The following is a 17,303-nucleotide window of genomic DNA, read 5'->3' on the forward strand; positions in this document are numbered from 1 at the left end:
CAGAAGCAGGAAGCAGGTGGGACCACGTCACCCGGCCTGACCCATCCTGGCCAGCGACCCAGAGATGTGCAGTGAGTCAGGGCCCTGGGGCTGTGCCAGGGCCCTGAGCTGGGGGAGCCCAGAAACGAACAGGGACGGGGCGGCCGGTGACACGGGGCCGAGATGCGCCCACCTCTGGGGTGGGGCGGCCGGTGACACAGGGCTGAGATGAGCCAACCTCTGGGGCGGGGCGGCCGGGGACCCGGGGACCCCTCGCCCAGCATCGAGATGCGCCCACCTGTGGGGGGGCAGTTGGTGACACGGGGACCCCTTGCCCGGGGCCGAGATGCGCCCACCTGTGGGGGGGGCAGTTGGTGACACAGGGACCCCTTGCCCGGGGCCGAGATGCGCCCAGCTCTGGGGCGGGGCGGCCGGTGACACGGGGAGCCCTCGCCCGGGGCTGAGATGCACCCACCTCTGGGGTGGGGTGGCCGGTGACACGGGGACCCCTTGCCTGGCACCGAGATGCGCCCACCTGTCGGGGGGGCAGTTGGTGACACAGGGACCCCTCGCCCGGGGCCGAGATGCGCCCAGCTCTGGGGCGGGGCAGTTGGTGACACAAGGCCCCCCCTCCTCAGATAAGAAGCACTGTGTGCACCCCCCAAGTCCCCTTCCTCCGGTGCGCCCACAGACCTCCCCCACTGCCAGCTTGTGGGGCACAGCCGTCAGCTCCCCCTTCCCAGCTCCCTGTACTACAGCAGGGCTGGGAGCGGGCGGGAGGGGGACGAGAGATTTCCATATCCGATTGCCAAGGAAAACACGCCCCCCCCACCGGATCCACCCCTCCAGAACCGGTCCCCCCCAAGCCCATCCTGCAGCCTGGGCTGCCCCCTAGTGGCTCCCGGACTCCCTCCTGCCTTGTTTCCCGGGGGGCTGGGGTTTCCCGAGGCCCACGACTGCACTGTCATCACCGCTGGATTTGTTCCACGCACGGCTCAGGCCCGAGCTGCCCACCGCAAAGATCAAGGGCTGTTTATCCCTCCTTCGCCCCTTTCTTAACAGCCAGCGCATGCCAGGCTTGGAGCTTTGTTTCTCTTGCACGGCGATTTTCACGGGGCTCTCCGATTTTTCGGTCTCTTTCACGCTGATTTTCACGGGGCTGATTTTTATTTCTCTTGCACGGCGATTTCACGGGCCTCTCTGACTTGTCTTCCTCCTTCATGCTGATTGGTGGAGGGGCTGAGTTTTATTTCTCTTGCAAGGTGATTTTCACGGGGCTCTCTGACTTTTCGGTCTCTTTCACGCTGATTTTCACGGGACTGATTTTTATTTCTCTTGCACGGCGATTTTCACGGGCCTCTCTGACTGTGGCTTCCTCCTTCATGCTGATTGTTGGAGGGGCTGAGTTTTATTTCTCTTGCAAGGTGATTTTCACGGGCTCTCTGACTTTTCGGTCTCTTTCACGCTGATTTTCACGGGGCTGATTTTTATTTCTCTTGCACGGCGATTTTCACGGGCCTCTCTGACTTGTCTTCCTCCTTCATGCTGATTGGTGGAGGGGCTGATTTTTATTTCTCTTGCACGGTGATTTTCACGGGGCTCTCTGACTTTTCGGTCTCTTTCACGCTGATTTTCACGGGGCTGATTTTTATTTCTCTTGCACGGTGATTTTCACGGACCTCTCTGACTTGTCTTCCTCCTTCATGCTGATTGTTGGAGGGGCTGAGTTTTATTTCTCTTGCACAGTGAGTTTCACAGGGCTCTCTGACTTTTCCTTCTCTTTCACCCTGATTTTCATGAGGCTGATTTTTATTTCTCTCACACAGTGATTTTTCACGGGGCTCTCTGACTTTCGATGTCTCTCACGCTGATTTTCACAAGGCTGATTTTTATTTCTCTTGCACCCTGATTTTCACTTCTCTTTGATGGTGATTTTCACGTGGCTGACTTTTATTTCTTTTGCACAATGGTTTTCACTTCTCTCTGATGGTGCTATCACGAGGCTCTCTGACTTTCATTTCTCTTTCATGGTGATTTGCACGGGGTGCAGTGATTTTCTTCTTATTTCACTGTGATTTTTGCAGGGCTCTCTTTTATTTCTCGTTCACGGCGATTTCCACGGTGCTCTCTGACTTTTCTTTCTCTTTCACGGTGATTTTCACGGGGCTCCCAGTGTTTTTACAGCTGCCAAAGAAGCAACCCCGTGCTCCAAATTTTTTTTTTGGTTCCCCCCTCCAGCAAAACCTGAGGCCGTTCCCTGGCTTCTGCTTCACAAGCAAAATCCCGTCCACGAGCCCCCTGCCCGGCCCAGCTGGACGCGGCCAACGGGCGATTTCACCCCACACGTGAGTCCCCCGCTGGCCGCCGCGAAGCTCAGACGCATTTTGTGGGAGGAACCTCTGAGCTGTCCGCCCCGTTGGGTTGGCAGCAGCTTCTCTGTAGGTCGGGGAAACGGGTCCCAGCTCTGCCCCACTCCACCCCATAGGGCTCCCATCTTCACCTAGCACAGCCCAGAGCCCCATCCCCCTCCACCCTGCCCCATAGTCCCCCCTTTCCCCTCCATGAGGCCCCCAACCCCTTCTCGACCCAGCCCCATAACCCTCCCAGGCCCACAGTCCTCCTCTCCCCCATGCAGCCCCACAACCCTCCCTTCCACCTCTGCCCAGCCCCATAACCCTCCCCTCCCCCCTCTGCCCAGCCCCACAACCCTCCCCTCCTGCTTCTGCCCAGCCCCACAACTCTCCCCTCCCCCTTCCGCCCAGCCCTACAACCTTCCCCTCCCCCTTCTGCCCAGCCCCACAACCCTCCCCTCCCCTTTCTGCCCAGCCCTACAACCCTCCCCTCCCCTCCCCCTTCTCCCCAGCCCCACAACCCTCCCCTCCCCCTTTTCCCCACAACGCTCCCCTCCCCCTTCTCCCCAGCCCCATAACCCTCCCCTCCCCCTTCTGCCCAGCCCCACAACCTTCCCCTCCCCCCTCTGCCCAGCCCCACAACCCTACCCTCCCCCTTTTCCCCAGCCCCACAACCCTCCCCTCCCCCTTTTCCCCACAACGCTCCCCTCCCCCTTCTCCCCAGCCCCATAACCCTCCCCTCCCCCTTCTGCCCAGCCCCACAACCTTCCCCTCCCCCCTCTGCCCAGCCCCACAACCCTACCCTCCCCCTTTTCCCCAGCCCCACAACCCTCCCCTCCCCCCTCTGCCCAGCCCCACAGCCTCCATGGCCCCTCAGTGCCGCCCCATAGGCTCCCCACACGCCCCCTCCCCCGCAGCACACGCGCAGCCCCGCCCCCGCCCCCACTACCCCATGCCGGTGGGGCGGGGGGGTAGAGGGAGGAGGAGGGCGGAGCCAGGCTGGGAGGAGGCGTGGCCTCCCCCCCCCCTCCCCGGCGCCGCTCGCGCCTGCGCAGCGGGCGAGGGGGCGGGACGGGGGCGTGGCCTGCCCGCGGTGAAGCCGGAGGGCCGCCGGGCCCCGCCCCTTTGGAACCTTGGCGCCCCCCGGCTCCGAAGCCTGGAACCCGGCGGCGGGCCACGTGAGCGGGCGGCCCGGCTGCAGCGCCCGGCGGGGAGGGGGGCTGGATGGGGGGGGCACTGGTCTTTGCACCCCTCCCCCCGTTTTAAGGGGCTCCGGGGATTGCACCCCTGGAAATGGGGCGGGCTGTGTAGGGACCAGGCTGTTATTGGGCTATAACGCCCGGTAGCGGGGGGCGGCTGGTGGGGGGTCTGCATTTGGCGTTTGCATTGGTTTTTGCACCCCTCCCCCTGTTTTAAGGGGCTCCGGGGCTTGCAGCCCCTGGAAATGGGGCGGGCTGTGTAGGGACCAGGCTGTTATTGGGCTATAACGCCCGGTAGGGGGGGCGGCTGGTGGGGGGGTCTGCATTTGGCGTTTGCATTGGTTTTTGCACCCCTCCCCCCGTTTTAAGGGGCTCCGGGGATTGCACCCCCTGGAAATGGGGGGGGCTGTGTAGGGACCAGGCTGTTATTGGGCTATAACGTCCGGCGGGGGGGCTGGATGGGGGGGCTCTGCATTTGGGGTTTGCATTGGTCTTTGCACCCCCCCCCGCCGTTTTAAGGGGGTCCAGGGCTTGCACCCCCGGAAATGGGGGTGTGTGTACAGACCGGGCTGTTATTGGGCTATAACACCTGGCGGTGGGGGGGTGATTGGATTTGGGGTTTGCATTGATCTTTGCACCCCTTCCCCTGCGTTTTAAGGGGGTCCAGGGCTTGCACCCCCCAGAAATGGGTGTGTGTGTGTCTAGGGACCGGGCTCTTATTGAGCAGTGACGCCCTGCGGGGGCATAACTGGTGGAGGGGGGCTGGGTTTCGAAGGGCAGTGATCCTTGCACCCCAATTTAAGGGGGTCTGGGGCTTGCATCCCCCAGATAGGGGGGCTGTATAGGAGCCAGGCTGTTCCTGGGCTGTAGCGCCCGGTGGAGGGGGGGATTTATCACCCTGGCTTCCTGGAGGTGAAGGGGGGCAGATTGTGTTTGGCAGACCCAGCTTTCTTGCTAGACTTTGACCCTGGCCACTGCTCTAGTGTGAGGGGGGGGAGGATCTTAGATCTCCCCCACCCCCATCCCTAGCAGCTGTGGCATCCCCCTCCGTGGGGGGGGTGTCTCCCATCCCACCTCCCTCTGCTACATTCCAGTGGCTCCGTCGCCTGCCTTGGGTGCAGCTGTTTCTGGGGTGAGTCGCTGCTGGGGGGCGGCAGTACGGGGGATATGCAACAGAGGGTGTGATGCTGATTGAATCTCCGCGTCCGCTCGAGTGGAGTCCGATCCCCTTCCGCGGTTCGTCTACACGGGGAGGTTAATCCGGATTGAGGACCGGCACGAATTCCCATCAGCTAGGGAGGCAGATCTCACGAGCGGGACCCCGGCCACAGCCTTCGGGGAGAAGTTTCCCCGCCGCGAACTGTGGCCGGGGAAGGTCGTCCAATCCAGCGTGGGGTTCTCTCGGTGGTGCGCGTCCTTTCCTGCCGCGTGGCTAGCGCAAAATTTATTCCACGCACGGATAGAAGGAAAAATAGAGGGAACCCCGGGCCGGTCAATAAACCCTGGGCAGAGCTCAGTATTCTCGACGCCGGGGGCTTTTCCGCCTCGCACCCCAGCTGCCCAGTAAGGAACCCAAGGCTGGGGGCGGTCGGCAGCCACGTAAGGACCTGGTGACCTCCGGCGTTCTCCCCGTTCCTGCCGAGCCGGTCCCGTTCAGCTGTGGGGAGAATTGTTCCCGGTCGCGGATCCGGCACCATCTCGACCCTCCCCAGTCTGTGCCTGTCTCTCCTGCCCCAAAGCATCTCCAGCGGTGATCCCACAACCTTCCTCGGCAATTTATTCCGGCGTTTAACCCCCGCCCCGCCGGCAGGTGGGGAGTTTTTCCTCGTGTCCAACCTCAACCCCCCTCGCTGCTGTTTAAACCCATTGCTTTGACCAACCCACAGAGGCCCAGGAGAACCGTTTTTCTCTCTCCTCCTTGGGACAACCTTGCAAACTGCCCTCACGTCCCCTCTCGGCCTTCTCTTTCCCCAGCTGAACAAGCCCAGTTCTTGCCATGGCTCACGTTCTCCAGATCTTCCATCCCGTGTGGGTCTTCTCTGCACCTGCTCTAGTTTCTCCCCATCTTTCCGGAAATACGGGGCCCAGAACTGGACGCGAGGCTCCGACCGAGGCCTCAGCAGTGCTGGGTTCTGGCTTCCCAGAATGGTGGTGGTACCTCCATCCTTGGAGGTCCCAATGAGCCAGCTGAGCTGTCGGCGATGGTCTGGAAGTGGTCCGGGGAGGTGACCTTCTGTAATTCTCTGCTCCTTCTCAGCCTCCTGCTGGTGGTGCTTTGCCGCCGTTCATCCGGTGGTCTGTTATTTCCCGGGAAAGCCGCGGAGAAAGTCAGCCGACCGCACCCCTCCCATCCACCCGCTTATTTTTTCCCATTCGTGGGCATCAAGAAGGAAAAAAAATAAATTCCCACCCCGAAAGAAACCTCGCCAGAGCAACCCAAAGGAGGAGGATTTGGGTCGTCCTTTTGTCCGACAACAGGAGCGAGAACGAAAGAGTGGAACTCGGCGTGCGAGAGGCGTCGGGGTCGAAAGAAGCCGGGCGTGGAGGTTCACCGACGAGGAAGCTACAGCCCCGGGAGAACTTCCTGCAGAAGGTTGTACGAGGCAAGTTACAGCCATCCAGGCGTACAGCAGCACCTTGATTTGCACGAGGGTTGTGGTGCCCCGCACGCTCGTGCGACTCGAATTTCACGGAAGTCGGGGAGGGGGGCGGGCGTTTGATATGGACGTGCGCGTCGTTTCTTGGTTGATGTTTAGAAGGGGAAAGTATCGCACACGTCGACGTGTTTCACAGGACGCCGAGTCAGGTTGCACGGAGCACACGCTGGTGTTACACGGAGCACACGCTGGTGTTACACGGAGCACACGATGGTGTAACTGCTGTACTGTGGGCTTGAGCAATCGCCTAAACCAGCGAGGGGGAATTAATTTTTGCTGGTCGGGGGGGACCCCAAGATTGTAAGTGACCCAGGGCTGCGCTTTTCTACGGAGGAGGGGGGGGCTGTGTGGGGGAGGGGAGGGGCTGTGAGCTGGGGCGGAGGTGTGGGGTCGGGGAAGGAGTTCTGGCCTGGAGGAGAGGGGTGCAGCCGTTTGGGTGGTGATCCGGGGCAGCCCCATATTTTAAGCCTCTTCCTGCTGTGGGCTCCCCCCACCCCGGCCGGATCTGCCCCCCCAGCTTCGATCTAAACCTCGTTAACGAGTTAAACGAGCCGTAAAGCTTAACCAAGCTAAACCTTTCCGACTTCTTTTTCCCTAGCAGCACCCAGCACAGCAAACAGCTGGGGACTTCCGCCGAGGGCCCTCCGTGGGAGTCTGCAGTGGGTAAAAGCAACCGAGGCGCCCTGGGGATCTGTTTGGCGCAGCAGCCGGTGCCCCGAAAAAAGCAGGTCCTCTCCAAGGTGCCGCCGGCCGTCTCTGTGGGCGAGCTCGGGAATTTGCAGCCGACGTTGGAAGCGTGATCCGAGCTCCACCTGCGGAACGAGGGGGGGTGAGTTTCGCGAGTGCCCCCCGAGAGAGAGAGAGAGAGAGAGAGGAATCTCCAAGACCGTCGGCTCAGGGGAAGCCACTGGGATGACGGCCGGCGTCAAAAATGAGCCTGGCTTCCGCGACCTTGGGTGTCCGGCGCCTCCCTCGCTCGCGATTTCCTTCCAGTTTTCCCTGTCCCGTGCGGAGCAGCTTCGTTTCTGCAGACCATCTCCGCCCCGATCTACGGTACCACCTGCTTGGCCTCTCCGATTTGAGCCGGCCGTTCCGCCGGACACCGGGGTCTTGAGTTTTCCTTCGGCGTTCGTCCTGCTGGTAGGGCAAACCCTCGAGAAGCGCGAGTGAAGCTCAACTCAAAATCCCGCTGCCTCTCGCCCGGTTCGGCCCCCTCCCTGGCCCAGCTTAACCCCGGGGCTTACCTTCCAGAAGGAGCCCCCGGTGCTCCTGCGTTCTGCCAGGGGGAAAAGCTGCCCCCCTCTTCCGTGAAATTCGAGTTACACAAGCGTGCGTGGCACCACAGCCCTCGTGTAAATTGAGACATTGCAAGCTACAGCTGTCCGAGTATACAGCAGTGCCCCCATTTACACGAGGGTGGTGGTGCCATGCACACTCACGCGGGTTGTACAATGCAAGCTACAGCTGTCCGGGCATACAGCATTGTACAACCCGCGTGAGTGTGTGTGGCACCACCACCCTCGTGTAAATCGAGGCACTGCTGTGTACCCAGACAGCTGTAGCTTGCATTGTACAACCTTCCACGCGAGTGTGCGTGGCACCAGAACCCTCGTGTAAATCGAGACACTGCTGTACGCCAGATAGCTGTAGCTTGCGTCGTGCAACCTTTTGCACCAGTGTGCGTGGCACCAGAACCCTCGTGTAAATCGAGTCACTGCTGTACGCTCGGACAGCTGTACCTTGCGTCGTGCAACCTGCAGGAGGTTCTCCTTCGCTGGAGCGTACCTGGCGGTGAACTGCATCCAGCCTCCTTCCGCACCAGCGCCTCTTGCACGCCGAGCTCCGGCTCTCGCCCGTCGTGCTGCTGACCGCGGCGCGAGTCGAACTCAACCAGAACCCGGGTGAGGGCGCGGAAACGGTTCGAGCCCTCGCTCGGCGATCCTGGCGGGGGCGGAAAACGCCTTCGGGTCTCCCGCCAGCCGAGCGAACGAGGCAGAGCCGAGCTTACTGGCTTCGTGTAAATCTACGGGCTGCCCCCATCTTGAGTCCTGCGTTCGGAGGTGGTTATGGCATGGCAGAAACCGCCCCCCCCCGTTGTCTTGGCCTTTGAAAAGGTGCAGGAACAGGGACCGGGGTTCAAACAGGGGCCGGATGAGGCAGGTGAAAAAGACGGGGGCTGTTAAACCAAATCGAAAAGTTTTATTTTTAATGCCCGTCCCCCTCTGCTCGGCTTGGGACAGAGGAGACGCAGTGGGCCGGGCCAGAGGGTGGAAAAGGGCCCAGGGATTTGTCTCTCCCCGTGGTGCCAGGCAGAGGCGTCGCCCACGGGGTTAACGGTGGGTCCGGGGGGGGCGGGAGTAAACGAACCCAAGGCCGCCTGGCTGCAAGCAGCGCGTGGTTAACCCGGGGAACTCCTCGCCGGAGGAGGCTGGGAACAGCAGTGTTCGCAAAAGAGCCGGCCAAGTTCCTGGAGGATAAATCCAGGGGTGGCTGTCAGCCAGGATGGGCTGGGAAGGGGTCCCGGCCTCAGTTTGCTGGTGCTGGGAATGGGTGGATTCCCCCCTTTTATGGGGGGACCTGTGTGGAAAGGAGTCCCCTATTATTAGAGGAGAAGGGGGGACCTGTAGGAAAAGGGGGGCTCCTTGGGGAAAGGGGCCCCCTATTATTGGGGGGGAAAAGGGGGGCCCCATGGGTAAAGGGGGTGAAAAGGGGGAGCCGTGGGGAATGGGTCCCCTATTAAAGGGGGGGAAGGGGGCCCCGTGGGGAAAGGGGCCCCCTATTATTTTGGGGGCAAGGAGGGCCCCGTGGGGAAAGGGTCCCCTATTATTGGGGGAGAAAAGGGGGACCTGTGGGGAATGGGTCCCCTATTATTTGGGGGGCAAGGGGGGTCCTGTGGGGAAAGGGTCCCCTATTATTGGGGGGGAAAGGAGGGACCCGTGGGGAAAGGGGTCCCCTATTATTGGGGGGGAAGGGGCAGGAGGAGCTGGAAGTCCCCCCCGGCCTCCCCCAGCACCCCTTTTCTCCCCCAGCGAGCCCCATGCCGGCGGTGCACCTCGAGCCCCCCGACGGGGGCTGGGGCTGGATGGTGGTGCTGGCGGCCTTCTTCCAGTCGGCCCTGGTCTTCGGGGTGATCCGCTCTTTCGGGGTCTTCTTCATGGAGTTCGTGGGCTACTTCGGGGAGCTCTCGGGCCGGGTGTCCTGGATCACCTCCATCGGGATCGCCGTCCAGCAGTTTGCCAGTGAGTGGGGGCGGCTGGGGGGGTGGGGGGGCGGCGGCGGCGGCACCCGGCTCCTCCCCAGAGTCAGCCGCATCACCCGGCGTCTCTCTGCAGGCCCGGTGGGCAGCGCCCTCTCCTCCCGGTACGGCGCCCGCCCCGTGGTGATGGCCGGGGGCGTCCTCTCGGGGCTGGGCCTCCTGCTGGCCTCCTTCGCCACGTGCCTGACCCATCTCTACCTCAGCATCGGGCTGCTCTCAGGTAAGACCCCCGGGCCTCAGTTTCCCCCAGCTCCGAGCTGGAAGCCAGGACTTCTGGGTAACCCAGTGCGCCCTGCGCCTCCCAATGCTCCGACTTGTCCATGCCCAAGGAGCAAAGGCTTCTGGGTATCCCTCCCCCCCCCCGCCAGCTTACGCCTTGTATTATGGGCCGGCCAAGTTCGGACTTGGCTCAGGAGGTGAGTTTCTTTCCTCTTTTCGAGGTGTAATTCCCACCGTTTTATTTTTCAAATCGATTCTCGCTGTTGCGCCGGCTCGCGGGGGACCCGAAGGTGTCCGAGTCATGGTCGAGTGAGGGTTAGAACCCTTTAAACACACACACACACACACACACACACACACACACACACACACACGTATGTGCGTACGTTTTGGTTGACTTAAATTTGCACGAGGACGTGAAACTCTCACACGTGCTTGTTTTGATTGACTGAAATTTGCACGAGGGTGTCAAATGCACACGTTTTGGTTGACTGAAATTTGCACGAGGGCATAAAATTCATGCACAGTTTGTTTGACTGAAATTTGCACGAGGGCATAAAATGCACACACATTTTGGTTGACTGAAATTTGCACGAGGGCGTAAAATTCACGCACGGTTTGTTTTGACTTAAATTTGCACGAGGGCATAAAATTCACGCACATTTTGGTGGACGTAGCTTTGCACGGGGGCAAAAAATTCGCACACGTTTTGTTTGACTTAACTTTGCACAAGGGCGTAAAACTCCTGCACGTTTTGTTTGGCTTAAATGTGCACAGGGGCATAACATTCACACGCGCTCGCATTTTGGTTGATTTAAATTTGCACACGGGCATAAAACTCCGGCTGACTTTCTCCCCGCCCTCCTAGTTTTCATGGGTTGAAACTTACCCATCGTCAGGAAATCAGGAGGTCGGCCGGACGAACTCTCAAGCGACAGGCTAGGAAAGTCGGCCGTGTGTGTCTCCACAAACAAGCAGTCCTGGTGTTACCCGCACACGGTTCTTTATCCCTTCCACGCTCAGGGACGCGCACACCTTTCCCCAGTCCGGAGGGCTCGAGGCGCGCCCCTGTTCATTTAAACTCCCACCTTTACCGGATTTCAGGGTGTAATTCCCTGCAGCTCTGCAGGATCTGTGCCCTGAGAAGTGTCGGCTAATAAACCCGCTGTTCTCCCGCCGAGTGAGAGTCACTCCTGCCTGCGGCCGGGGGGCAGAGCTTGGGGACCCCTCAACCTCATCCCACCCTCCCTTCCTGCGTGTTCCTTCTTGGCCCCCAGTTTAAGTGGCGAAACTTGGACCCTGCCGAGCTCTGCCTTGGCCGGGTATTTTCGTCCAATTTTCCTAACCAGCCGGAATTGGCTGGAATGGAATTTCCTCGCCGGCCGAGCCCCCAGCCCCTTCGCTGACTGACACCCGACAAAGGGAGTCGTCCGGCAGACGGGAAGAATTGCAAACCAGGGGCGACGCGGAAAGCGGCAGAGAAGTTTTTCTTGACCCGTCTGGAGATCCCTTTCTTGCTCTGGGGCCGGGGGGGGCCGCTGAGGTGGTCTTCGTACCAGGCTGGTGTGACGTTGCTGGAGTGCAATGGAGGCAGGGTGCGAGCGTCGCCTGGATCTTCACAGGTGACGGCCGGTGCTCTTTTTGGTCTGGCTGGAGAAGAAACGGTACAACGGGGCCCAGAGCTGGGCGCTAGAAGTGGCTGAATCGCAGAATCCCAGGGCTGGAAGGGACCTCAGAAGGTCGTCTAGTCCGGCCTCCTGCTTCAAGCAGGATCAACCCCAACTAAGTCATCCCAGCCAGGACCTTGTCCAGCCGGGACTTAAACACCTCCAGGGATGGAGAATCCACCACCTCTCTGGGCAACACATTCCAGTGCTTCACCTCCCGCCTGGGGAAGGAGTTTTTCCTAATATCCAACCTGCACCTCTCCCTCTTCAACTTCAGCCCATTGCTCCTTGTTCTGCCGTCTGACACCACTGAGAACAGCCTCTCGCCAGCCTCTTTAGAGCTCCCCTTCAGGAAGTTGAAGGCTGCTATTAAATCACCCCTCGATCTTCTCTTTTCCGAACTGAACAAGCCCAGTTCTTCCAGACTTTTTTCAGAGCTCACGTTCTCCAGCCCTCTGATTGTTCTTGTCTCTCTTTTCTGGACCCTCTCCAGTTCCTCCACCTCTTTCTTGAAATGTGGCGCCCAGAACGGGACACACAACTCCAACCGAGGCCTCACCAGAGCGCAGCGGAAGAACGACTCATCAGGTCTTGCTCACAACACCCCTGTTAACGCATCCCAGAATCACGCTTGTGTTTTTTGCAGCTGCCTCGCACTGTTGACTCATTTAGCTTGGGGTCCACTATAACCCCTAGATCCCTTCCTGCTGCAGTCATTCCTAGACGGCCTCTCCCCATTCTGGGTGTGTGAAACGGATTGTTCCGTCCTAAGTGGAGCACTTTGCACTTGTCTTTGTTAAACTTCGTCCTGTTTCCCTCCGACCATTCCCCCAATTTGTCTTCTCGTTTTTGTAAGTGGGCGGTTTTTCAGGGGGGCAAATGCAACAGAGGAATAAGTAACGTGATGGGGGGGTTGCCCGTCACACCGCCCCTTCTGGTCTCTCGTTGTCTTACTTCACTCCTGCTCCCCCAAAATTCACCAGCCGCCTCCGGAGCCTAATCAGTGACCCATGACGACGACTGGTGCATAGTTCTATCTTTGGGCTGGGGTAGAAATTGGGGGGGAGGCATTTTTGCGGTCCAGGGGTCATGGAGGAGGGGGTGGGGAAAAGGGGGAGAACCTGTAGGCCCTGGGAAGGAGCCAGGCTGTGGTCAAAATGGCCCCATGGGCTGTCCCATCCCCCCATAAGGACAGCCACAAAGGGAGGGCGCTTTTTCAAAATGGCCGCCATCCTGTCAGATCGGGGGAGGGAACTGTGGCGGTAGCCAGCCGTGTTCAAAATGGCCGCCATCCTGTGAGGGGAAGGGCGGGAACTGTGGCGGTAGCCGGCCGTGTTCAAAATGGCCGCCATCCTGTGAGGGGAAGGGCGGGAACTGTGGCGGTAGCCAGCCGTGTTCAAAATGGCCGCCATCCTGTGAGGGGAAGGGCGGGAACTGTGGCGGTAGCCAGGCCGTGTTCAAAATGGCCGCCATCCTGTGAGGGGAAGGGCGGGAACTGTGGCGGTAGCCGGCCGTGTTCAAAATGGCCGCCATCCTGTGAGGGGAAGGGCGGGAACTGTGGCGGTAGCCAGGCCGTGTTCAAAATGGCCGCCATCCTGTGAGGGGAAGGGCGGGAACTGTGGCGGTAGCCGGCCGTGTTCAAAATGGCCGACACTGGGGGCGGGGGTGGGGGGGACAGTTGCATGGGAGGCCTCTAAGGAAACCGGGGGGAGGGCTTAATTAAAAATGGCCACCCCCTTGAGCGGGAGCGGGGCACATTCAAAATGGCCGCCGCTCAGGGAGGGGTCGGGGGGGGAGCTGGGTCCTCATTCAAAATGGCTGCCCCGCGGCAGCCATGTTGGCGCCGGCCCGGCCGCGGCGGGTGGCCGGCTTCTGGCCTGTCCCCGTGGCCACCTGAACGTGGTGGCCGGGGACCAGGATGGGGGGCGGCCTTGCCACCCCCGACCTATGTGTTTCACACTCCCCACCCCCCTCTTTTGTTTTTTGGCAGGCTTGGGTTGGGCTCTGGTCTTCACGCCCTCGGTGGCCTCCGTCGCCCGCTACTTCAAGACCCGCCGGACCTTTGCCACGGGCCTGGCCTTCACGGGCGTGGGCTTCTCGTCCTTTGCCTTCTCCCCGCTCTTCCAGCTCCTGGTGGACGCCTACGCCTGGCGGGGGGCCCTGCTGGTGGTGTCGGCCATGTCCTTCAACCTGGTGGTGTGCGGGGCCCTCCTCCGCCCGCTCACGCTCAAGGAGGACCTGGAGGGCCCCGCCGAGCCCTCCCGGAGCGGCCTGGGGAAGTTCTCCAGCCTCTTCAGCCTCCCTTTGCTGGCTGACGGGCCCTTCATGCGGTTCGTCCTAGCCGTGACCTTCATCAACGCCGGCTACTTCATCCCCTACGTCCACTTGGTGGCCCGGGCCCGCGAGCTTGGCTTTGACGAGTACCAAGCCGCCTTCCTGATGTCCGTGGCGGCCGTGGCCGACCTGTGCGGCCGCCTCCTCTCGGGGTGGCTGGCCGACTGCCGGTCCTGCCGCCTCCTCCACGTCCTCGTGGCCTGGACCTTCCTGACGGGCGTCTCCTTGGCCGCGCTGCCTCTGGGGCGCAGCTACCCGGTCCTGATGGCCATCGGCGTCGGCTACGGCTTCTGCTCCGGGGCCATGACCCCCGTGGTCTTCTCCATCCTGCCGGAGATCGTGGGCATCGGGCAGATTTTCGGTTCCCTCGGCCTGCTGCAGATGATGGAGAGCGTCGGCGGACTTCTGGGAGTGCCGTTTTCTGGTAGATCCCAGCTGATTTCCCCTCCTGGCTTTACAGCTCCTGCCCCACCCCACCCCGTAAATCGATCTTAAGCTGCCCACAAGGGGCAGGCCCGGAGGTGGGGGTAAAACCCAGCAGGCCTGACTCCCCCTTGCCTCTGCCCTAACCAACTGGACACCACGGGGGCCTTGTGATATCATTCGAGGAGACCCTAGGCTTTGATCTGGGTTCTTAGAAACTTCTGGGTCACCTTTTGTGGTCTAGATTGCTCTGTGTGCTCCAAGTATTGTTCTAGGTCACTCTAGAGTCATGGTCTAGGTTGGCCCATGTGCTCTTGGTATTGTTCTAGGTCGCCCTAGAGGCCTATGACCACGTTTTGTGGTCTAGGTTGGCCCATGTGCTCTCGGTATTGTTCTAGGTCGCCCTAGGGGCCTATGACCACGTTTTGTGGTCTAGGTTGGCCCATGTGCTCTCGGTATTGTTCTTGGTCGCCCCGGGGCCACCTGTTGGGTTCTAGATCAACAATACCCAGATAACGTGTTTTATTGAGGACACAGACTAACTCGGCCACCTCTCTGATGTTTGTGTTCTAGGTCACCCTATATTCCCTGAATACCATTCCAGATCACGTTGGCTTTCTCCCGATATTGTTCTAGGTGTCTCTTTCCTTTCTGTGTTCCAGGTTGGCTGCGAGACAAAACCGGGGACTACGCCGCCTCTTTCCTGGGTGCTGGGGCTCTCCTCTTTGCGGGGAGCCTGGTCTTGGTCACTTTACCCAACTTCTTCTCTTGCCTGGGCTCCCCATCTCCCACCTGTGAGGTGGAGACTGGACCAGAGCCTCGCGGGGGGCTGCCGGCCACTGGGGAACTGTCCTCCCAAGAGGGTGACCGGCCGGCCAGAAGCCAAGCTCTCCAGGAGCCGGTTTAACTGTGGCAGCCACGGGGGAACAGCGCCCCAAGAACTCTGTTGTTACCCCTCAATTTATTTCCCCAGCCGGGATTTCCCCTCTTTGGGTCCAATTCCCCGTTTGTATCCTCCGATCTCTGCAGGGAATTTTTCGTGGACAGCCCCACAAGGTTCTGGGCTCCAACCTCCTGCAAGCAAAGGAAAAGGTTGGGGGCGGGGGGGACTGCACGCTGGGTTCCTCGTGGGAGCAGACAGCACCCCCCAGTAACGGCAGGTTTGTCCAAATAGGAAGTAAAAGGTCGGTGCTTGTAATACTGTGGACGGTAGGCAGTGCCTCAGTTTCCCTTGTTCCTGTGAAGGGCCGGTAGGGCTTTGCGCAGCCCAGAATCACAGTGCCGCCTGGGTGAATGTGGGCTTTTGTGTAATTAGATGGGGCAGCCCATGGGAGGGAAGAGGGGAGGCCTCACGGGGTGAATTTGAACCAGCCCGATGGGGGGATTGGCTGGTTTAAAAGCAGGGAGGGCGGTCGTGGAGCGAAATGACGGTTTCGAAGGGGAGCGAACATGGCGGTTTCTAGTTCCGCCGTTTCTGGACCCGAGGTGCATGGAGGGGAGGGGATTTAAAAACCGCTGCGAAGTGATACTGGGTGGGGTTGCCCCCTCCAGAGAGCATGAGAGGAGCGGGGTATGGGCCAGCATGGAGCCCCGTGGGCGTCCCCTGACCTTGGGGGATGGGGGGGCAGACAAAGTGCTGAGGAAGTTGCAGGTTGTGTTGGTTAAAGGTGAGAGGTTTGAAGGAGAGGGGCAGAGAGGGCACATATTAATGTCCGCTGGTAGATGATTAATGCCAGAACAGCCTGGGGAGTGGAGGAGGGGAGGGAGAGGGAAGCCGAGAAAAATAAAGTGAAGTCAGTATGGGGCAGATGCCATGGAACCCAGGAGTCCTGGTTCCTGGCCCCTGCTCTAACCACCAGCTCCCACTGCCCTCCCAGCACGGGGGAGAGAACCCAGGAGTCCTGGCTCCCACCCCTGCTCTAACCACCAGCTCCCACTGCCCTCCCAGCGCTGGGGAGAGAACCCAGGAGTCCGGGCTCCCGGCCCCCTGCTCTAACCACCAGCCCCCACTGCCCTCCCAGCGCCAGGGAGAGAACCCAGGAGTCCTGGCTCCCACCCCCTGCTCTAACCACCAGCCCCCACTGCCCTCCCAGCGCCGGGGAGAGAACCCAGGAGTCCTGGCTCCCGGCCCCTGCTCTAACCACCAGCCCCCACTGCCCTCCTAGCGCCGGGGAGAGAACCCAGGAGTCCTGGCTCCCACCCCCTGCTGTAACCACCAGCCCCCACTGCCCTCCCAGCGCCGGGGAGAGAACCCAGGAGTCCTGGCTCCCGGCCCCTGCTCTAACCACCAGCTCCCACTGCCCTCCCAGCACGGGGGAGAGAACCCAGGAGTCCTGGCTCCCACCCCTGCTCTAACCACCAGCTCCCACTGCCCTCCCAGCGCTGGGGAGAGAACCCAGGAGTCCGGGCTCCCGGCCCCCTGCTCTAACCACCAGCCCCCACTGCCCTCCCAGCGCCAGGGAGAGAACCCAGGAGTCCTGGCTCCCACCCCCTGCTCTAACCACCAGCCCCCACTGCCCTCCCAGCGCCGGGGAGAGAACCCAGGAGTCCTGGCTCCCGGCCCCTGCTCTAACCACCAGCCCCCACTGCCCTCCTAGCGCCGGGGAGAGAACCCAGGAGTCCTGGCTCCCACCCCCTGCTGTAACCACCAGCCCCCACTGCCCTCCCAGCGCCGGGGAGAGAACCCAGGAGTCCTGGCTCCCGGCCCCTGCTCTAACCACCAGCCCCTACTGCCCTCCCAGCGCCAGGGAGAGAACCCAGGAGTCCTGGCTCCCAGCCTTCTCCCTGTTGCTCTACCTGTTAAACCCTCACTCCCCTCCCACAACCCAGTGGCTCAGAGGTTCTGCTGAGCAACCAAGCCGAGAGACAGGGAGTTTGCGCTGAGGTCTGTGTAATGCCTGTGGAATACAGACACTCCAACGCGCCGGCGAGGCAGCTATTTACCTAGGACCCCTCACCCGGCACCAAGATGCGCCCACCTCTGGGGCGGGGCAGCCGGTGACACGGGGACCCCTCGCCCGGTACCGAGATGCGCCCAGCTCTTGGGCAAGGCTAGTCCCTGGAAGCTGCCTGGAAACTTTTCAAAGATGCCATCACAGGCCTTGCGTTGATCAGTATTTCTTGCCTCCTCCTGCTAAAAGAGCAGAGCAAAGGGATCAAAAATGGGCCACGGCAGAAGGAAAGAAGCCGTGAGAGAAAACGCCGGTTTTCAAAACGTG

At 60.9% G+C, this 17,303-nt stretch overlaps 1 protein-coding gene across 4 annotated transcripts; it reads left to right on the forward strand.

Annotated features, from left to right (window-relative positions):
- The first annotated feature begins 3,424 nt into the window (after window positions 1-3,424).
- LOC142005648 (monocarboxylate transporter 13-like) lies at window positions 3,425-15,288 on the forward strand. 4 transcript variants are annotated; one of them, XM_074982948.1, is made up of 5 exons: window positions 3,425-3,508; window positions 9,216-9,425; window positions 9,519-9,662; window positions 13,319-14,086; window positions 14,748-15,288. In XM_074982948.1, the coding sequence occupies exons 2-5, from the start codon at window positions 9,224-9,226 to the stop codon at window positions 14,990-14,992; spliced, it is 1,359 nt and encodes a 452-aa protein (XP_074839049.1). In that variant the 5' UTR covers window positions 3,425-3,508; window positions 9,216-9,223; the 3' UTR covers window positions 14,993-15,288. The 4 variants fall into 4 exon arrangements, with proteins under 4 accessions (XP_074839049.1, XP_074839052.1, XP_074839050.1 ...); XM_074982951.1 differs by lacking the exon at window positions 3,425-3,508 and adding an exon at window positions 4,654-4,661; XM_074982949.1 differs by lacking the exon at window positions 3,425-3,508 and adding an exon at window positions 6,706-7,015.
- The last annotated feature ends 2,015 nt before the right edge of the window (window positions 15,289-17,303 follow it).

This window comes from Carettochelys insculpta, chromosome 34, assembly GCF_033958435.1.
Source record: "Carettochelys insculpta isolate YL-2023 chromosome 34, ASM3395843v1, whole genome shotgun sequence".
NCBI classification, from domain to species: domain Eukaryota; kingdom Metazoa; phylum Chordata; order Testudines; family Carettochelyidae; genus Carettochelys; species Carettochelys insculpta.